Source organism: Centruroides vittatus, unplaced genomic scaffold (assembly GCF_030686945.1).
Source record: "Centruroides vittatus isolate TY-2023 unplaced genomic scaffold, ASM3068694v2 scaffold_450, whole genome shotgun sequence".
NCBI lineage: Eukaryota > Metazoa > Arthropoda > Arachnida > Scorpiones > Buthidae > Centruroides > Centruroides vittatus.
Genome location: NW_027122709.1, coordinates 849,533 through 873,705, shown reverse-complemented (window position 1 = coordinate 873,705; position 24,173 = coordinate 849,533). Strand labels below are relative to the sequence as shown.

General features: G+C 29.2%; 1 protein-coding gene across 2 annotated transcripts in view; it reads right to left on the bottom strand.

The window, feature by feature from the left end:
• Positions 1-24,173, bottom strand: part of LOC136989233 (micronuclear linker histone polyprotein-like) — a 71,153-nt gene that overhangs the window by 17,202 nt on the left and 29,778 nt on the right. For both annotated transcript variants that reach the window (XM_067287333.1, XM_067287332.1), the window contains exon 2: positions 4,610-4,744. In XM_067287333.1, coding sequence (XP_067143434.1) covers positions 4,610-4,703 — 94 coding nt within the window. In that variant the 5' untranslated portion in view covers positions 4,704-4,744. The remainder of the gene's footprint in view (positions 1-4,609; positions 4,745-24,173) is intronic.

The following is a 24,173-nucleotide window of genomic DNA, read 5'->3' as shown; positions in this document are numbered from 1 at the left end:
TACTACTGCAAAATGAACAGATGTAAATGCTTTTATATAGAAGTTTGATCATAATTGTTCTCCAGGTAGATTAACTTGATTGTCTACAAATGCTATAAAAGCAATATTCAATTTAAAATTTGTGAGCTCCAATAAAGCAGAATATAGATTTTAAATATTTAACATTAATAATCTTGATGCTTCTAAGAAAAGAGTTTATAAAGTAGCTGATTAAAACAAAAAACAAAGATTAAAATGTTATTTTTACTTCTAGTAGTGCAAATATTTAATTCTCTTTAAAAGAAAAAAAAAACCATGAATACTTACCTGAATACTTAATTTTTAAATTTACAATTTATAAATTATTATATGAAAATAATTTATAAATTGAATGTTTTGTTTTACTTCAAAATCTATTAACCCCTTGGTCCCAATGAGCTAAAATATACTATATAGAGTGGCCATGACCTTAGATACAGCACTCTTGGTGACAATGACAGGTACTATCACCCACCATTTTACTTTAAGTCAAAACATTGAAGTCTATACCACTTGTTGGCCAGGATTGTCACTTCGGTATTTAATTTTCTCATCTAAATCTACTTCGTTTTGTTAGTCCCTAGATTTGAGATTTAGGCAATTAGGTAAGTATGGATTTATATTACTTAAATATACATCTCAAATTTAGCTACTTTTTAGATTTTATTTAATTATTATAAAGAAGGTAAGATCAGAGTTTAAACTGGTAACTGTAGTACTTAACTGAAAATTTTGGTTTCAACTTGTGAAAATATTTACAATGAAAAGCTACATTTTTACCTTTGTCATGTTACAAACCACATTCATGTTTACGTTAAACCCTTAAAATCCTTCTAAGAGGTAATGAGTTAATAATTGTGGGAAATGGAAAGTGTTGCATTTTCCAATCAAAAATAGACAAAGAAAACATGCCACTAAATGAAAGACTGATTTGTAGAAACTGCACCATTAGGATGTGTACGAATTCCATACTATATGCATCATTCTGGATAACAAAAGTATATTAACAAGAACTGACCTTTTGTTCATTATGTTGTAGACATCAACCTTAGACACTAAAACCGTGAGCCCAAATAGGGATTGAAAAATTACCAATCCAAAGTGCATTGTTAAACAGGCAAAACAGAGTAAACTGTTTTAATCTCTGTCTTTATTAAAACTCTTCCTTTCCCATGCACACTTTTACACAAATAGTTAGAATATTCTAGCTCATTGCCTTTACATAAGACAAATGGCACTCCCCTTGACTAAGAAGAAAATGGCAGACATGTATTCAATTTTCTTTAAACATGGCATCGCTACAGTCACACTATGTAGTATATTCTAGCTCGTTGCATCCAGCATTTATAGTCTTATAGTTGAATTGTTGGTTCAGGTAGATAAAATTTGATGAGATTGTCAGGCTATTACCATTTATGATTATAAAAAAGCAAATTATTTTGAACTTTATTCTAAACTTTCAAAGGAATAGTGAGAACAGATATACTTAAGTATATCAGCTAAGGACTATAACATTTTATATAGTCATTTTGATACAATTATAGAAAAGGTAAAAACATTTGTATGTAAGTTCCTCCATGGTTTATTCAGACAGCTTGAAAATGGTACAAAAGTCATGTTTTCCAGGTTATATAAACAGTTAAAGTGTAACAATTTTTTCTGTATCAGTTTAAAGAATTGATTATAAGAAGCATTTTTGGAATATAATTGACCAATTGAAAATGAATCCCAATTTGCTTTGCAGATATTTCAAGATATTGAAATATAATAGTAAAAATATCTTCTATGCTTCTGATGAAAAAATCTATACAAACTGAAAAAAAAATTAGTAAATTGTCTGCTGTTTACTTACCTAATAGGATATTTTTCTATGGTCACTATTTGTATTTTTTCATAAGAAAGTAAAACAGACTATTTGACAAGCAGAGTGAAAGCATAAAGGTAATTAATAGCGACATCATTACATTATGACAAAACATGCTAGTATCCTTCAGCCATGCAATTGCAAGCAAGCACTGTTTTTTCTTTGTGTCACTAAATCACCTTGCTTTATTCATTTCAATTTATATATTTTTTAATAATAAACTGTAACAAATATATGTGTAGTAAAATTTTACCAATTAGGACTTTGAAGCTGAATCTATTTCAATTAAAAATTGTGTACAAAAGATTTTTTTAATTCTGTATTGTTTACTGATGCAAATTAACTGTTTTTTTCCTATAAAAAAGTCAAGAATTTTAATATTTGATTTCAGTTTTTTTCTGCAAACCTGTGATTAAAGGTAGAAAAAAGTAATTGTCTTCTACGTAAAAATAAATAGAAAATATTCTACTCAGAAAACAAAAAATTTTATTCTAAACACAAAAAAACATTATTAAAAACTCATACTTTATGAAGCGTGCACAGTATAGACAATGTACTGTACTTGCATTTACCATGTATGGTTTAAATATCACTTTGATTTATGTTACTCAAATCCATTCAAATACATACATAAACATCTCAAAGCCCGATATTTTTATAATGAAACCAAACAATCCTTAGATTTATATCAAGCTATTTTACCGCTACTATTAATAGCAAGGTTGAGGCCGAAGTTTTAAATGCAAAAACGTGTACGTCGAATGTTCGGCACCACCTTTTCGTAAGCCTAGAAGTTTGACAATGGCGTTTGGAATATCGAGCACGATTCCACCGACTTTCCAAACACCATTGTCAAACTTCCAGGCTTACGGGAAGGTGGTGCCGAATGTCCGACGTACACGTTTTCGCATTTTAAACTTTGGCCTCAACCTTGCTAATAATTAAATATTGAGTAGTTTGGTATTAGAGGTAGGTGGTGGGCACCGTCTCTTATTAAGTTTAAGATTTATTAAATAATTTAGAATGTTCTGGAAGAAAAGTATCTGCACAAAGCAGGACTCGAATCTGATACTGCCACTTACCATGCAGATGTGTTGCTAGCTATGCTACAGTATTTAATTGCTAACAGTAGAGGTAAAGTAGCCCAATATAAATCATGCAATTGTTTGGTTCCATTCAAATATACAAAGGCATTTGTGTTGTATTATAATTGAAAAAGAAAAATAACTGTACTATTGGTACTTTTTTAAATTACGGAAATGTTTAATGTACTTAATTTTTTTTTAAGTAACAACTTATAACACACAGTTCATAGTAATTGTAACCTGTTTATTTACATATAATTTTTTTCTTGTATTTGTGACTTTTCTTATTTAGACTGTTTCTTTTATTTCCATTTTTAAATTGACGGAAGCTATTTTTAATAGTAAACAAACTATAATTCTTACATGTACATTCTATTTATGAAAAATATTGATTAAAGAATTATTTACTACAATTATACAGGCATATGCATCTGCAAGAATAATTTATTGATACTAATATTAAGAGATTTTTCCCTCATTGTTTTTTTCATACCAGATTCTTAATTTTTTCCTTGCTTTTCCTGTATGTGACATCATCTTAATAGAAATGTAGTGCTTGCTAGCAATTGTATGGCTTAAAAATACCAGCACATTTCATCATAATGCAATGATATCACTGCTAATCAGCTTTACACCTTCACTCACTCATCAAATAGGCTGTATTTTAATTCTTATGAAAAACTAGAAATATTGACCATAGAGAAATATCCTCTTAGGTAGGTAAATAGTACATGTTTAACTACCAAATAAATTGCTAGTAGGCTACTAAGAATTACATGACTTGCATGTAGTGGACATTCTCCTTGTAGGTGTGTTAAGTGAAATAACCATGTTTGAAACACCTGTTATTAATTAAGCAATAGTGAGTAAGTAAATGAGTGTAATGAGTGTCTAAATTTAATTTATTAATATTTGGCATGTTATGCACGATCATTTACTTCATAATTCTCCAATCGAAATGGAAATAAAATAATAAGTATTTTTAGAAAGTATCAATCAATTTTTGTTACTACTTTTTGAAAAAAACTTATACTTGATGAATTTAATCTATTACATAAGTTTCAAACTTGCTTTTTATAACTTCTAATAAATGCAATAATAATTAAAAATAAAAAAAATTCAAAGCATTGCTCTTCCAAACACAACTAAAAATAAAATACATTAAAAAAATTAGTAGTTCTTTTTAATTAATTTTTTAAAAACAATAACTGATAGGAAGAATCTATTGACATTATGTTTTATCTCCTTATTTCATCTCATTTAAAATTACAAACAATTAAATTGTCTAAAGGTGCATAACTAATAATCATTAAATGTTTTGAATTTAAGTTTTCATTTGTTTTTAATAAAAATCTTTCCAACAAAAACAGAATCATCGTTCAGGAATGTGGTAAAATTTATGTTTTGACTTCATTACATATTTATTATGCTGTCGAATCTTACGAAAAGAATTTTAATTTAGAAATGGAATAAAAGAATCAGATAAAACTTGATCTTTAGCCATTTAAATTCTCTCGTTTGAAAGACAGATCGGTGAAGTAAATTTCTTTTAATTTTAAATTAAACTTCACAATTATAAATCTAAATGAAATATCTGGTAATTTTATTTTGAAATAATTATAAGTCAGAAAATACTTCAAACCTGACGACGCTGTTTCCTCGTGACCTAAATGCAACTTTGGTGGCCTTTTGTGTAGAGTCTGTGCGGACATGACTTGTTTCTCTGGATTTGGCATTCAGACTTCACATATCCACTACATAAATATCTTTCACAACACTGGAAAATAAGAAATTATAACTTTTACTTTGGCATATTCAGCATTATATATTAATTACATCCACCATATATAATTTATTAAAAGTCAAAAATCCAAAACATTTTTACTCTCCAATACTATTTTTGGTTTCGTTTAGAAACAATGCACAACGTAATATAAACAAATTCAGCTCCTGCTGTTTTTATATAAAACATTGCTGTATTCCAAACCAACAATAGATTACAGATTCAAACAAACAAACACCTCCTCTTAAACAGCAAGAAATATTTGAAGCTAATGTTTTCAGTCTACTTTATAGAATATCGAAAATATTAGATGCAAACATTTCTTGTTGTTTATAAATGCTGTTTGTTTCAATTTTTAAAATAATTGTAAGATAGTTAATAGATCACAAAAAACAAAGAATAATTTTTTTCTTAGTCTACACCAGCGATGGGCAAGCCGCGGCCCTCGTGCTGCGTGCGGCCCACGCGACATAAAATATGAATAAATATATCAATTTCCCAGCTTAATGAGATATTCGACAAAAATTCAAACGTTATTTTCTACAACGTATATTTATAAATAGTTTTTTCGCAATGAATTTAGTAAAAATTAAAAACAAGAAACTGGCTAACAGACACGTCGAAACTAATTTAAAACCAGCAGCGACTAATATTTAACCAAATATTTCCAATATATTATGTTTAGATCAGTGCCCGAAGCTATATTAAGTATACCTATGCTAATTTATAATTATATATGAATAAAGAATTGTGATTTACCGACATTTCCCCCCTCTTTTCTCGTGTGCAGCCCGTGTCAGTTCAAAAGTTTTGAAACGCAGTTTTTACATAGAAAAAGATTTCCCATCCCTGCTCTACATGAATTTTGCATTATATTATATTTTATTAACCACTTATTTACCTAAAAATAATTCAATTCTTTTTATGAAGCTAGATTTTTTAAAACTTGTCTCTATTCTGATTTTACCAGACATTTTGTTTTTAAGATATCAAATTTGTTATTTTAGTGATTCTGCATATCTCAAAATGATAATTTCATTAAATTATCTATTATCTTATAATAGCCCGAAAAATTCAGATTTGGTTATATTTGATTTATAGTTTTATCCAAGCTAATTAATATTTAAATATATATATTTGACATTAATATAAATTCTTGCTAAAAGTAATTGTGTTTTAACTAATGAAATTTCAGCACACAGTTCAAATTCTTTATTAACATTCAATTTTTGTATTAAATACTAATTTATCTATTATTATTAATATTAAATCTGAATTAAACTGTAACAATAAAATTATGGAATATTTTCTTTATAAAACAATTACATTTATAAAATATAATTTAAACATGCTTAAATATTTAAACTTACTATTTTGTATTAGTGAGGTTCAGGCGAGTTTTAGCAAATTTAATGCATATTCAGTAGGTCTGAGAATCGGCTACTATCTATTTTTCATACCCCTACACCATTTCCCCCCTTTCAAAAATATATTTATATATGGATTAAGGCTTTTATGTCCAACAGATGGCGCTAACTTCCGACGATCTAAGTTTGCTTTTCTGTGAGGCATTATGCTTTTCTGTGAGAATGGACTAAAGCAGATCATTTTCTATCTATCTATGTAAATAAAATATAACGTTCGTTTGTTCCTACCGATTCCTTTGAAATTTTGACACAACGTTGCATTCGAATACGCACGTGTTTTTATATAATATACATGTCGAAATTCCCCCAGTGGGGGGAGATGGACGGGATTAAGGCTTACCGTGAAGAACTCGGCTTCTATTATACTATTTTACATGCGGTTTTTTGCGTTTTTAATTGCGTTTTAATAGGTTACGTAAACAGAATATACACTAAAAAGGGATTTTTCGATATTCCCCAGCGGGAAAAGTGACGGGATTAAGGCTTACTGTGAAGAACTCTGCTTTTATTATACTATTTTAGATGCGTTTTTGATTGCGTTTTAATAGGGTACGTCAAGAGAATGTACACTAAGAAGGGATTTTTTGAAATTCCCCCCACGGGGGAAGTGTTATACATTTATAATAGATACATTTTGAGCCACAACAAACGCATGGCCGGGTCAGCTAGAAATTACCTAAGAAATAATTATATATGGCAAAACAACGTTTGCCGGGTCAGCTAGTAAAATATAATTTAAACATGCTTAAATATTTAAACTTCTATTTTGTATTAGCGAGGTTCAGGCCGAAGTTTTAAATGCAAAAACGTGTGCGTCGAACGTTCGGCGCCGCTTTCCCGTAAGCCTAGAAGTTTGACGATGGCTTTTAGAACGTCAGTGGAATTACGCTCGACATTCCAAACGCCATTGTCAAACTTCTAGGCTTATGGGAAAGCGGCGCCGGACGTCCGACGCACACGTTTTCGCATTTAAAACTTCAGTCTCGACCTCGCTATTAACAAATACATAATGCATTCCTGTTATAAAGATCTGATGATACCTATTGCTTAAGTGATTTCCATTCTGAAGTATTCAATATAATAATTGATGAAAGAATTTTAAAATTTATAGTGTGTTAAATAAAACTATTTCAAAAATAATATCAGAATGCAAATAACTTACTCACTAATACAAATTACAAAAGAGAAAACTAATAATCAGAAATAATCAAGTAGCAATTAAAAGTCACGACTCCGATAATACATTTTTTTTATAAACATACTCTTTCTCAAAATTTCTTCTTTCTTACTTGTAAATTTTATTTGTAATTTTATTGTTATTTGTAATTATATTCTAATTGATTTATGTAAGTAGTTAAAAATCTAGTTAAAATTATTATTTATTTTTTTATACATGATGTACATTTTCTTTATTGCAAGTATTTTAATCTCAAGTTTTTCATTTGGTTTAAGTTAGTTGTTATCCTTAAACCAATGTGACAAACAATTTTATTAGAAATATATTGAAAACTCTTTGTACACAAAACCTTTCAGCAACAAAGATTTAAGAATGGACTTGAATGTTAGAGGTCAACGTATTTCGCTCTCCTGTTCAATGACACCTTTAGTTTCAACCCACGACCAGTCTTTTCACCGTACGCCTACTTTTGTAACACTTCGAGGAACTTGGATTAAAAACGTCTTCGTCTTCGACTGTTAATCCAGGTATCCAGATGAGAACCAAAGAATAAAATGTTTGGCCATCATCAATGATGACCTCAATGAAAATCTTTAAACTAATAATACAATCACTGCTGAAATTCCTCACATGGTAAACACTGACAATTACAAAAATCCATGAGATAATTTATAAATAAAAATCAAATAAAAATTAAAATTACAATATATTAAATAACCCAATAGTGAAATCCTAAAAATAAGTTTTGTTTTAATCAAATTATACAACAACAGTCATAAAGTATTTTAATTAGAAAATAAAAATTTCATATAAAATTCACTTTACTTATCTTTTTGCTAAATATTTCTTTCATTGTTAAATTTATTGTATAATAAAAAAGTATCTTGGAAATGCAGAGATATTACTGCATAAATCAGCTATCAAATGGACTTTATTTTAATAAATTACACAAATGTCATTCTATAAAACAACACATTCCTAATACAATGTTAAAACTTCACATCTCCAATTTTCAAATTCTACTTTTTGCTTTGTTGGAAATCTTACAATCATTTTCTCTACGTCCCACGTACTGTACTTTCCAGTCTCCTAGCTCATCACAAATAAAAACCTTAAAAGAATCCTCAATAAACACTACTATATACTTTCATTGAATATTTTTTATTGTACAATAATTAACTAAAAATTATTTTAAAAAACTAAATAAAATTTCAAATCAGTCTTCTATTTTGAACGTTACCCGATGACAACCTTACACATTAAAAAAACTTCTAAATACAGTCGACTCCGTCGACACCAGATAACTCGACACCGTTGGTTAATTAGCCAGTTTTCTGTGGTCCCGGCCGACTTACATAGGCAATAATGTTATTAACGTTAAAAAACTCGGTTTACTCGACATCGTTTAACTCGTCACCACTGGATAAATCAACATACTTTTTCTGTTTCGCACTTTTTAGACATCTGATAAGTCGACTCCCCCCTTGAAAAACGAGTTCGCACCATACAATAAGCTGTGCGGTGTGAAACTCATTTTTCAGGGGGGAGTCGACTTATCAGACGTCTAAAAACTGGCAAAACAGAAAAAGTATGTCGATTTATCCAGTGGTGACGAGTTAAACGACGTCGAGTAAACCGAGTTTTTTAACGTTAATAACATTATTGCCTATGTAAGTCGGCCGGGACCACAGAAAACTGACTAATTAACCTACGGTGTCGAGTTATCCGGGTGTCGACTTATGCGGAGTCGACTGTACTTCAATAATTGATGTATCCCATCCCATCAGCCCTCAATATGAAGTTCAAACACATGTGACAGTTTAGATTTACTTAGCATAACTTCAAATTTTTGTGATGTTCTTTATGAAAGTCATAATTCAAAAATTAGTCAAATGTCAGTTAAGATATTTGGGTTCTAGAATTTGACCTGTAAAGACCTGAAGAACGTATATTGAACACATCCAAAAACATTCATCTGTATGGCGAGTGCATTTTGCAGTACTTTAAGGTATAATAGTTGTTTGTTAACAAAAGCCAGTAGAAAGTTTAAATGTCCATAGCAGTCTTTCTATCAATATTTAAGTAAAATAAAATTGATTATGTCTCAATTTCAAAACTTTTCATACTTTGTAATGTGTATTACATTACAAATACCTAATAGTAAAAAGAATTTTTATTTTTATTAAAAGAAGTTATTTTATCAGAACTGCAATTTAAGTAATAAATTCCTGAATGTAAACAGGCTAGAAATCATTATTATTAATTTTTTGATATCTTAATTGAATGAAATTATGTTAATAAAAGTAAATCACTACAGATGACTCAGTGTTCTATATTTATAAAATTGCATGTTGCAATCATTTCCATATTTTCTGACACATCTCACTAACTGAAAATTCTAGGATTTATTAAAAAAAAACTTTTTTGAAATGTACTTCTATTCATAATTTAACTTAACAATTTAATGTCTTTTTTTAATTGTCTTCAGAAAATTCTATGATTCTCCAAATGAATCTATTCTCAATTATATTACTTTCAATTAACAACTGCACTTAAAATACATTTATAATTTTTTCTGCCGTTCAATTACATAAACGTATGTATTGATCAATAATGCAAATTTTATAGACAAATATACGCATTGCGTTTTTAAAGGTTAGAGGGTATTACGTAATCGACAGATGTTCCATTTGTTAACTAGACCAAGTTTAAGACCATTCATATACTATTTTAAAAAGTTAAATTTAAATTAATTAAATCAAATTATTATTTTCAATTATGCAAATTAACAATCAATTATTTTTACTATGTTTACATTTACATAGTGCTTCTACTGAAATCAAGTAACAACAAAAATATGAAAACATTTAGGAAGTTTTTTCAATGAATTTCTTTTTAATTTTGATCATTAATTTCAACTAATTTAACAGAATTTTTACTTTATTTTATTTTACAGTACCTATTTATTGTTTTCTCTATCATAAAATTGCAAAAGTCTACACAAAATAGTCACTTAACATCATGATTCTCGGTAAATGGTGTAAAATTTACCCGTATTAGTTTATTTATAATTCGTCATATCTCTCATTATTTCTAAAACTAATTTTTAAAACTTTTTTAATGAATTATTATAATTTCGATAATTTTTATTAAAATGAGTTATTATAAATCATTGCAAAATTTGAATTCTTTAAATTTTTCTTTCTTTAAACAAATTACGCAATTTATCCGAAACCTAGATTGAAAACAATTAACGAATTAATCACATTGAAATTATTATTAATGATGGCAAAGATTATGGAAAGAAAATTAATTGTTAACCTGTGATTAATATTTCAACATCAGATACTTATGATATTTGTATTTCTTTTGCTCTCATTAATTCGACAAGGCAGGACTTTCTAGTTGTGTTGAATATTTATATACTGTTATCTGAATGTTTTTAATTATAACCATTTTCAGAGAGCATTTTTACTACAGTGGACCTTTGTTATAGCGCTGCTCACTATACCACGCACTCGGTTATAGCGCGCACGATAAGCTCAAACACGTTTATACAGGCGTTAGTAAGTAGTGCATTTTATTGTTACTGCATATTGAGTAATTGTGTAGGTATTGAGTTTCTGCATATATTTTGAATAGTGTTTAATTATTGTATGCATGATGAGTAAAAGAAAAGCTTGACATTATTGCTAAAGTAAAGAGGCGAACCGCGTTACACCGTGCCGCTCAGTATAACGTGGTTCACCTTATAACGCGGGTGTTGTTTCCCGCCCGACATGCGTGTTATATCAGTGGTCCATTGTATCAAATTTTCTATTCCATATGCCAAGTTTAATCAACATCAATAACAAAAATGCTGCGATTTAAATAACAGTACTAATGATTCTCCAGCAATCAAGCTTAATAGTAATTTTATTTTAAATCATTGCATTTGTCCACTTACCAAACTGATAGTTAATCAACTATCAGAATGCCCACCAGTGACCAAGGGGTTAATTGAAATAATAATTAAAAGAATAATGTTATTACTATTTAAGTTGCAAGGTAATTAAAAAAAAATATAAGATTTTATAGCAAATATAACAATTTGAAATGAGAAATTTTAATCCTATTTATTTTGCCTTGTACAGAATAAAATCACGATGATCAGCTTTCAGTAATTTTATGGAACATGTCAAATCATTACGATGATTGACCCTACCCATTAATTATATCATTCCCACACTATCAGTTTTGATAACCTGGGGAGTGCTCTAACCTAACAAAGGTTGCCCACCTGGAGAGAGCAGTAAACGCGTGTGTGACATCTATCAAATGAATCTTGACAGATTTAGTGTTTTATTTATTATTCTTATTAAATTCAAAACATATTTAGTGAAACGAGTTTCGGCTTTCTTGGACAACTCTTTACACCAAAATATACAAATTAATTGTTAATTCGCCTATTTTTAAATAAAATATTGTTTAAAAATAATAATAATAATAACAATAAATAAAAACTGAAGTAGAAATACTTCAACTAATCCAATAAAAATAAATTCTTAAAAATTATCTGTTCATTACAATTTAGCAAAATTCAAACAACAATTCTTGCTATCTAATTTCTAAATTCTCAAATATATGATTACATTTGGTACAAGTGTTATTCATTAATGAAATGGCTTCTAATGAATATCTAACTATAGAATATAAATATGATTCAAAGAAATTTCTTGGAGAATCTGAAATGAAAAGAAATCAGAACATTAGAATCATAGCATCACATTTCTTCATTTCAGTTTTGATACTTTGATAAAAGGAAAGGAAAGCAATGGAACTGTTTGGCTAGATGTGTGGAGTAATGCTCACACGACAAGAAATGAAAGTATTACTGCAATTTTAACACTTTTGTATTGTTGTTTAAAAAGTTTTTATAACAACAGATTTTGAATTAATACATACAAAATTTTTAAATATAAAATAAACAAAAATGTTTATGTTTAATTAACAAACCACCTGATAAGAAGGATAATTGTGCGCGCCAACTGACTCAGAGGGACAAGTATAATAAATATGTCTACTACCTGTGGCTGCTTTGTTGCACTTAGTTAATAATATTGATATTAATCCTATATTGATATTGTATTATATTTGAAAACACAAATAAATGTAAAAAAAATTATTGTATTTATTGTAATCATTGAATAATTTAAAATTTATTACAAATTAATGAATCAATGTCTACAATACACTATTCACTTGACTGAAATTAAAAATTATAATATGTCACTTTTTTGTTTCATTTTGTTTGTTAGAGTTTCTAAACTGCAATTCTCAGGAAATGCCAGGTCAGAAACTACAGAACAGGTGTTAATCTTTTAAATTCTACAAACACTTAACAAGTAGAGTTAAATAAATTAAGCAAATAAACCAAAATTGTAATAATGTGATCATTAGTTGGAAAAAATGAAAGTAATCCAGTTACGTGTAAACAAAATAAAGCTAGAGTAGCTGCGGTTATTTACAAAATAAAACATTACACAATTAAGTGCTATTGTTTTAAATGTACTGTACATAATTATTTTAAATTGTAAAATTTTATTTTATAGCAAAGAATGCAGTGTGTTTACAGTTTATGATTGAAAATTATGCAATGAAATAATTGCCCCAAGTTCTCTGAAGTAGTACAGGGTGGGGCAGAAAAGACATGTTTTTGAAATGGCTACAACTCACCACCAGGTGGAGTGACAGATGTGTGGCAGGTAGCGTGAAAGTAGTGAGGTCTTAGCATTGTCTTTTCAGTTGAAGGCATGGAGCCGTGGATGATAGAACACCGTGTGTTTGCGTACAACTGAGAAAACAGTCATACGCAAAGAAGATCGCTCAGTCCTACACATCTGATGAGAATACATTTCTGCATCCTTGCATACGATGGAAATGTATTCCCATCAGATGTGTGTGGTTTCAACAGGATGGGGCAATGGCCCATACACCTAGAGCATCAATTGACATTATTCGTCGTCTCTTCCCTCGTTGACTCATTTCCAGGTTTGGTGACATTCATTGGCCTCCTAGTTTGCCCGACCTATCCATGTGCAATTATTTCTTGTGGGGACACCTCAAGGCATGTGTATATGAGCATAAGCCCATTCTTTGCAAGATCTGAAGGAAGTTATTCATGTGGAAGTCACCAAAATTGCCTCCAGAAATGTATCACTGATAACAGACACCACATAGGAGATGTTTTCCACACTTGATTCTGTAAAATACAATTTCAATATGAACTCACATCTTCCAACAAATATCTTTTGTAGTAACAATTACAGATGATGTAAATTTTTAAAAAATGTCAGTCCTTTCTGTTCCACCATGTAGTATTATATAGATTAATTTTCAGTGATTATCCTTTATTAGCTTTCAAGATACAAATTTAAATAGGTGTTTAATAATCTTAATTATAGCAGGAATTGAATGTACAGAAAATAAATGCAGAGAACTAAACAATGTTATGCATATTACATCTTGTTTTGTTTCAAAACAAAAATTGAGATGGTAGACAAATGTGTTTGCAGCACACATTATTTTTCACATTTCTAAAGACACTCTACATGACTTTAGACAAAAAGAAAAGAGGTTTGAGTTTGAAACTGCAATTTAAAATGAATATATGATCCATTCCAGTCTGCACTCCCTTCTAAATTGTCATTTAAACACAGATAACTTATCAATTACCTGCATAAAATTATGGTACATTACATCATTAAGAATTTTTATATATTGTAGTGACTAAAATGCAGCTTATTTGTATTATGTTTAGACTTTTATTAAAAACTTGAGCATGCTCTAAAGATGGTCCAAAAGATTTTATAAAGTATAATTGAAATTTTTTATTTGTTTGATAATGATAAATATTTTTGGTATGAAAATTGCCAATATATTGCAATTATTATTTATTCATGTATACTTAAAATATTTTTAATTAATGTTAAATTATTTGCTGAAACATATTAATTTGTTTGTTCCTTTTTGCAATATATGTAAATTTTAACTGTGTAACTGTGTTTCTATGTAAGTTATAATGTAACTTGACTAAGAACTTGTTTCTACATTAAGTAACTATATTTTCGGAAAATCGGAATCTATATTTTGTTAATAATTATTGCTGATAATCAAAATCCTTCTCTCGGATATTTCTACAATGAAGTTAACCTAGCATTTTACTGGTCCATTTTTGTCATTCACATGTCAAATATATATATATATCATCAATTTGTCCTCATTCATTTTAAGCACACGTGTAAACCAATATAACAAAGAATTTCCTTCCTTCACATCATACTCATTCATTGTATCCTCATTTTTTGCCCCATCTTGATTCAGATGATTCATATCCTCAGTTCTAATTTTTTGTTACTATATGTATATCCATCACTTGTATTTAAGTATTCTGTAATATATAATCTGTCTCTTATTAACACAAGTGTACATATTTTCAAATTGAATCATTGTATTATTTTCCAAGTACAATTCACATTTAGAACATCAACCAAAGATAGAAAATATGTCGGAAATAACAAAACTATTTACATTTACATGTAACCCCCATATAACACGGGAATTACGTTCCAAAAAATTGCCATGTTATGCAGAATCCGTGTTATACGAAACAGAGAACTAGTACGAAAAGGGGGGTTAGGTTCCAAAAATTAAAAAAAAACATGCTATTATATTTTCATAATTAAGATAAATATCTTTATTAAAATTTTCTTAAGAAGTGATACATATTAATATAAATTAAACAATGTTTTCGTCGTCATCACTAAGCACTATTAACCGAAAATTTTTAATCTACTAATGGTCTCAGCGGTTCAATGATTTAAAACCAGGTGACGGAATAAAGCAAGTATGGAATAAGGGAAAACCATCTGGCAACACTAAAAGCAGAAGCGTCGAGATCTGGCAACACAGAGAAGTTTCGATAAGGACCACGTGTATCGACGGAAGGCGGGAAAAGAAAATTTACATTCTGTATTAATAGTTCACGAAAATTATGCATGAAAATCATGCATGAAAATCTGATAGTACGAAAAATGTCAAATGAGGTATCTTTCGCATTTAAAAGCTTTATCACATTTATTGAACGATGATTTCTCTATTTTCAAGTTAGATAAAGTTCGCTTTTAATAGTTTTTATTACATTTCATATTGTACGAGGGTTTTACCCAATTCTCCAACCGTGTTAGAGTGAATCCGTGCTATAGAAGTGCCGTGTTATACGGGGGGGTTACCTGTACTTCTAATATTGTCAGTTTTACAAGATTCTTTTGCTGAAACATAGATATGAGATATACATTTTTATTCTGAAAAGGACTGACTGACTTTCCTCAAGCATAAAAGGAGACACCTATATACAGAACTAATTGATTTAAGGAAGGCTTTTGATTCAGTGAATTATAATTTGCATCGGAAGAAAATTTTGAATATAGGCATTTCTCATAAATTTATTAAAATATTTGAGTTCTTTTTAAATAATGTGTTTATTTGAATGAAGAGAGAAATATTGAATAAAAATTGAATGTGGATTATCCAAAGGATATCCTTTTAGCACATCTCTAACTTTTAGTTACATGACATAAGTGACTGTTTTTTTTTAAGAAATTACTTGGGGATATAGTTGGATGTTAATGAAATTTACTGTTTGATTTATGCAGAAATATAGTAATTTTTGCGACTCTTCAATCAAATCTTAATAATTTTGTGAGATCTGTTATTAATTAATGTGTCTAGAGCTAAAATATTAATCTTTCGACATCATAGTCACTTGAAACAGACAAATGAATTTTATATTCAAGGAGATGCTTTGTCTAGTTTTTCTAAATTCAATACTTAAGGATAATCTTTTTCCTTTGACGATAAACAATAATTACAGTAATGATTAAATTTAACACTATTCCATGTATAGTCTGAATTGCCTAAGACAACTTTAATAAGACTCAAATTGTTTCAAGTTAAACTTGTTTTCTGATGTTTGATAATGTAATCAGTCCAACTTTTGATTACCTTTTTTTACTACATGACAATTAAATGTTTTGATGATGATTAAAAAAATACCAGTAATAGTAAATGACACTTTAGCCCACGACTTTAATTTAGACAGAGTTAGATAGCCTAATAAATAGGATTTAACAATTTGGAGGGCTTATTGCACCAAGGCCAACAGAAAAAAAGGATCAGATCTTTTACAAAAAGTTAGTCTTTAATAATCACCTTCAAACTTAGGTAAGGATGCACTTCAGGTACAAGGACCCCTCATCAGCTTATAAACACATAGTATATATATGTTGATACTATGTGTTTATAAGTTGACAAGGGGTCCAAATTGTTAATCCTATTTATTACGCTATCTAACTATCTAAATAAAAAAAATACCGCTTTATTATATTAAAAAAAAATTAAACTAAAACAGTCTTGGCATATAAAATACAGATATCATTTGGAAGATTACAATTAAGTTTCCATTATTATAATCTGGTCGTGTTGTTATAAGTGCCTAGAAGTGATACACAAAGACAAATTCATAATTCTCAAACATTAGAGGTAAAAAAAATAAAAGCTGTGAGTATAACTAGACAGTAGGAATTAAAAAATTACTATATAATTTGAGTTTTTCTTACATATTTGATGCTCAACAGCCTGATTTAGTTGAACTAATGAGTAGGACAGCAATGACAAACTATTTCCAAAGGTAGGTCACAACTGAATTTGAAATTTATTAAATACAAATCACGGGTCAAATACATAATTTGAGTAATTAAAAAAAAAACAACAAAAAATGCTTACACAAATTTTACTTTATTTTACTGTTTAATATGTCCAAAAAAAAAAACCATAAACTACGTAAATGAAAAGAAAATAATAATGTGAATATAACGAACAAATATTTAATATAATAAAAAATCTGCTGTCGCTTATTTGATTATTTTTCTCTAAGATTCACAATTACTTGCATTTAAGACTTTTCATAACAGCTTTAGGACTGTGCCTTCCCAACTATGTATGAAAAGTTTTGAAAGCTACCAAATTTTTTTTATAATTTATAAAAACCTCATTTTCTAAATATCGAATGCAAAGTACCTCAAAATTACCACATGGATTACAGGTTTGTCATCTCTAGCCTAGGATTATAAAAACTTATTAAGATGTGTTATTTCAAAAGGATAATGATGTTCTCTCTCAATTGGGCTATAAGAAAATTTCTCCTTTGTCTCCTTCAGTGTTTTTATCATGTGAAATTATTTATCACATGAAATCTGTTTCTTCAGCTAAGATTAAATAGGCCTAATATAAATATTGTTTGTTGATTTTACAGAAATATCAGGGCCTCAAACTGAACTAATACCAAAATGAATCTGTCATTTTAACCAAACCAGTTTACCAACATTTTTAAAGTGGTAAAATTACTTATTAATATGAATATCATATACTGGTTTGAAATTCATCCAAGTGAGTGTTAATTGTAAGGCAAACTCAAGTTGTAATTGTCATTATGAAATGTATAATTTATGACTAGAACATCACACAACTTTGCTGTATCATAATAGAATTGAGGCAGTGCTGAAAAGAATCAATCCTTACACTTGTTAAGAACAGATGATGCCATCCTTGTACCTCATGGTTGTGGACAGGCAAACCTTACACTGGCCATGACAAAAAAAGGCTATCCTGTACCTATATATGTGGCATTTGGCTTCAAGGACAAACTTAAATATGGCGCATTTTGGATAATCCTCTCATTAGTCTGTTACAAATTTTAAAATTATAACGTCACTTTATTGATATAATGCATATTAAATTTCATAATATAATTTTTCATACATGTGTGACAGTTTTCTATGAATTTATTAGTTTGCCTATGTAACAATTATAGAATTTCGGTGTCCCATCATCTCCATGTGAGATGTGATCCTTGCACTGGCCAGGTACAAAGAGATGATCCTTGCACTTGCTGGCATGGAGAGGCAATCCAAGAATAAAGCATCACCAACAATTGCCTTGTTATTGTGTTTGTTCATTTTTTGCATGCAATTTTCAGTTATGCACATGCAATGCAGCTTTTTATTTTCTCCCCTAAATTCCATTAGACACACTCAATCACATCAGGGAGCATGGACAGTGTCACTTTGACTCCACTGTATATCAAAAATGAAGTCATGGACCCCTATTTTTTTACATTTAAATGGATCCTCATTACATTTTTTTTATTTCCCATTGCAATTAATAGAAAATGGCAAAATTCATCAAAATCAGCCTGTCAAATTTTGAGAATGAATTTAATTCTATAAGCCACTGAAGACATGCTAGCAACCTTGGGACATTGCCTGACAAAGTCACTCTAATGCTAAGACCTTTATCTCAAAAACTAAATCATGGACCCCAAATTTTTATAATGTTTTTGGATTCCTCATCTTAATAAATAGAAAATGGCAAAGTTTTATTAAAATCAATCAATCAAATTTTGAAATCAAACACAATATTGTAAGCCACATGGAAGAGGCTTTGCTAACATTCCACCTCAATAAATTGCCTAACCTACTAACACTTTTCATGCAGAAGGTAACTGTTACTTTTGAAAATTGTTAGTAATAATTATGAATACAAACTTCTATAGTTTAATTTTACATATAACATAAAAAATTAAAAATATGTATAAAGTAATATCTATAGTGTACAGTAGACCCCCCCTATAACACGGATTCATATAACACGGAACGTATCTACCAAGTTATAGGGGGGGGTCTACTGTACAGTACATCTGATTACACTTCAAAATGAATGAATCATCAAATAATCATGCTAAAAGAGACTCGTATAACACGGTAAAACGTCATTGCCAACTCGTGTCGCAACAGGATTGGTCAAATCTGGACCAATAGCAGACATTGTACAACAATCGTCGAGTAATAAACGAGCACTGGACCTACTAAAAAACATTTATTATTCAACGACCATAAAAATTATATTTTTACTAATGATGTCTCCAAAGTTAAGTTATTTTTCTGCGAAAAGTTTGCCGATCAGGAAACATGCGATCCGCCGTTCGATGAGCCGCTCCACGACAAAAACAAGCTTAAGCAATGGCGTCGTCGAACGGTGCACACTCGGTAAGTAATCCTACAATTTTTTGTTTATAGCATAGTTTATATGGATTATTCCCAAAAAATTATACGTGATTTGAAAATGTTGAAGTCAAATTAGTCTAGAATCTATTAATTTTATAGAAGAAAACCTTTCAAACATCCGTAGCCCCTAAACTGCACAAGTGCCGGGCTGTGATTGACTCATGTATTTAAGTGACTCGTACAACACGGAACGTATCTACCAAGTTATAGGGGGGGGTCTACTGTACAGTACATCTGATTACACTTCAAAATGAATGAATCATCAAATAATCAAAATGTCAAGAAACAAAATATTGATTCACTTCACAATAGAAAATGTCAAATTAATAAAAATTGATATAAAGTATATCATAGGGCATTATTTTTGTGTTGTATTTCAAAACTTATTTTTACTGATCGTCATTAGATCATAATAATCTATTAAATAGTCAACTAATGTTTCTTCACAAATCATAGCCAGGAGGTAGGCCCAACAGACCCAAGTGTGTTAGAAATTGAAAAAAAGTTACAAACTAGCAAAAAACATTTTTTTCCTGATGAAAAGAATTTCTATTCACTAAGTATTATGAATAAAACAAAAGATAGAGAAAAATACAAGTATAATAGAATATTGGAATAGAAAGAAGAATCACCTTTTATATCCTCTTTCTAAGATTGCTTTAGCAGTTTATGCAACACCAGTGAACATAGAATATATTTCAGGCTAGAAAATAATCTATTTACTTTTGTGTATAGATATATGATATAGGTTGTGTTTTTGTAGTGTATGAAATGAGAAGTACTAGACAATATGTTTTATAAACCACATTATTAACATCATATTAAAAAACATTATTTGTTAATCAATATAATCTACAATTTCACAAATAAAAGATGCCAGTGAGAAAATCCTCATTAGTTTGAAATTCAAGGAATGAAATAATTGACTTCAAATTATCAAGTTTTGAATTATCCAAGAATTACCATATTTTACAGACTATAAGACGCACTTTTTTCTTCGAAAAATTGCCTCCAAAATTCAGGTGCGTCTTATAGTCCGTAAAATACGGTACACATTTCGGTACAAACAGAATATGGATACATATACAAAATGCTATTTTCGTTAATTAATAATAATAATAATAATATAAATAAACTGCAGTTAAATAGCATGTGTACGACGAGAACCTTGAGTTGCCAGATAGATTTTATCAAAATTAAAGCAGAAATCCTGAAAACGTAGCCCATATTATTTTTAAGGAGGCCAAAAAGTAGTAGTCTCAAGTCCTACAAATATCTCAATCTGCTACTTATAGCCCAATCTTGCAATCATGAAACCTAGCCGTATTTTATGAGATAAGAGAAAAAAAGGATAGTCCATGGGTAAGGTGGCAATCTGAAAATGTGTTACTGTAAAAGCAAAGCCATATTGACCAGATTACAATTGTTCTTGGTCTATTGCTCTCTTATAATATGGAGGAATTGCAATCTAAATGAATGAGTTAATGTATGTACAGTACAGTACATCACAGTTCAGACAGAATTTCAAACTAACTGAATTTCTTAACATGTAAATCTCTATATCCTCGGCTGGGATAGATTATAGTTATGAACCAGTGGCATAGCAAAGGGGCGCAAGGGGGTGTATCATGCACCAGGTGCCACTCGCAGAGGGGCACCCAAATGGTCTCCAAGACAAACTATGTGTGTTTCTGGAAGGGGCGCCAATAAAGTGTCATGCCCCAGGCGCCAGTTATGTTCACTACGCCACTGTTACCAACTAATGGGAATTTGATTTATCCGAGTTTAAATTAACAAGGGTTTCCTGTATACATGTGTTTATTCAAAGATTCTTGTGTAATTTGTATTTCTAACAACAATTTTAGGTTATTTTAAAAATATTTGGTTGAATTTTTTATTTGGTAAAAGATTCGCTAGAATCTCTTAACAATAACATGGTAATTTTAAATTCATATTTTACTGTTTTTCTAAAAGATTTATTGCTGATTAAATTATTTTCAAATTTAGATTTTATAACTGAAAATTTTTATTAATCAACATGGTAATCTAACATCAAACTGAACTGCTACCTATTGAACCAGTTACTGGTTTTTTGAAAATCAGATAAAGTGAGCAGGAACAGAAACTCTAAAGGTATCCATAAACAGGAACTGAACTGTCCTTTCTTGCAGTTTAATTCCCTCAAAAATACATAAATTTAGATGTTGAAAAACTATATAATTTCTGTGATTTAATCACAAATTCTGTTAAAATAACCAATCACTTTTTGTCTTACTGTCTGTTATATTTGTTATATTTAAAAGTATGCAATAAAAATGATGATACAATGGGTTTATTGCATTAGGATTATTCTTTGTATAGTACTAGCAAATGAGCCTGGCGTTGCACAGGCAAATGATTTGATAAATATTATACATTTGGAAATTAAGTTATTACTATCAAAAACAAAAAAACTGCATCTAGAATAGTACAGCAGAATCCATTCTTCAGGTTAAGCCTTAATCCTTTCTCTCTCCCCTGCGGGAGAATTTCGAAAAACCCCTTCTTAGTGTGCATTTTCATGACGTACCCTAACTGTGTTCCAAATTTCACCCCTTCAGGTTCAGCGGTTTGCTCTGGGCGATGATGAATCAATCAATCAGCCAGTCAGTCAGGACATGTAATTATATATATATAGATTTTCAATCTACTTATAAAAGCAAAATAAATTGTTAATATATTAGAGTTATTTTGTTTTCCTTCCCTCTTTTACTATATAAAAATTAAATACAATAAAAAAATAAGTATATTGTCAGTTTTAAATTCAATTTATAAAACACTGAAAATTAAGATTGTCATTCTGATAAAGTGCATAGCAATCTTAAGCACAATTAAATATTGTGAAAGAGTAGATTCTCTATAATTGTTTCGAATATGAAATGCATTTCCAAATCACTAAACATTAATCTTACTGAAAATCTACCAGTAATTTATACAGAAATGCTAACTCCAAAAACAAAATAATAAAAATGACATTAAGTATCGATGAAAGAATTTTAATGTCATGAAAAGATATTAGCTTAAATTGCACTAACAATAACAACTGCAATGATGCTATACTGATTAATAATAATATTTTTATGTAATGTACAATATCTGTCAGTTGAAATTGAGAACATCTTTAAAAACAAGACGTGTTTATTTCGTACGATAAAGAGAAAATTTTGTTAAATATAGAATAATTTCTTTAGTTTATTTTTGTATTAGGTACAGTTTGTTTCCTTCTGAACGCAAACTAAGAATTAAGTTGAAGCACTAGCAAATCAATAATATTGTTTCAGGGGCCATCAGTGACAAATCACTTGTTGAGACAGTGATATCATTGCCAGCATAGAAAAATTTTTTAAACTTGCACTTGCTCGTGCTAGTATCTGTGTACATCGTCACTGACCCACCCGTATCTTTAAAATGAAATCACAGACCCCAGATCTTTGTTATATTTAATATTTTTAATTTCATTGTCTCATATTATATAAAATAACAAAGTTTGATCAAAATTATCCAATCACATTTTCAGAACAAACCCAATTCTATAAGTCACACAGACAGGCCTAGGAGTGCTATTTCCCTCTTCTGCAAATATACTAAAATTGGCCTAAATACAAAAGTCTACTACCAACTTACCATCAATTTTTCTCAATAGAAAAATTAAACAAAGTCCATTCTTTTGTTATCTATTTATTATTGATAAAAGTTATAAGCAGTTTTAGTTTTGTAAGTAGCATATTTAAAAAGTTAACATCAAAACTAAAGTGACTTCAAGAAATTAGATTTAATCCAATTCAAACTATTTTCTTTACAAAAAGTCTCCGAGGAAAACTTTTTAATGAAGAAAAACAGTTTATGAACTTCCATAACAGGCATTATCAGACTTAACTCAAGCTAAATGCAATTCTTTTTTTCTAACAATACTAACAATAATGTTCACAATTTTTAAAAATGTTTTATGTATTGAAAGATGATTATCATTTCCATTTTTAACAAAAGATATGTTAAAAGCAAGTCAACTTTATCACTTATCACAGGGATGGCAAACTTTTTTCATTCCATGTGCCGTATAGTTAGCTTTAAAGATGCAATGTTTTAGACTTCGAACAACAATATTTAAAGAAATTAAACAAATACTCTTTAATTAGAATAAATGTAAAAAAACTGACGGAAAAAGGACGATCGGGTGATAAACTAAACGGACGTTTAAAGAGAGAGATGATAAATCGAAATCCTACAATATGTTACATAAAAGATGATTTTTCCTTGTGTGCCACAGGTTTGCCACACCTGATCCTATCATATCTTCATTGCGTCTATTTCTTTTTTAAGACTATTTTCATTTATTTAATACAACTTTATTATAATAATTCAATTATTAGTTTTCATAAAAACTATACAGAGACTATTGGCTTAAAATAAGGTTTGTCTCTAAACATAAAGAATTGATATATGTTTTAATCATTTTTTAATTATAAAAAACATGTTCAATCCTTTATTCAATAGATAATTGGAATCTGTATTAAGTTATTTTAGATATTGATTATTTAAATAATTTAATAATAAAATAAATGACTTATCAAACATTTAATGATGTTATGATGAACACACTTTAAAATAATAAGCATGAT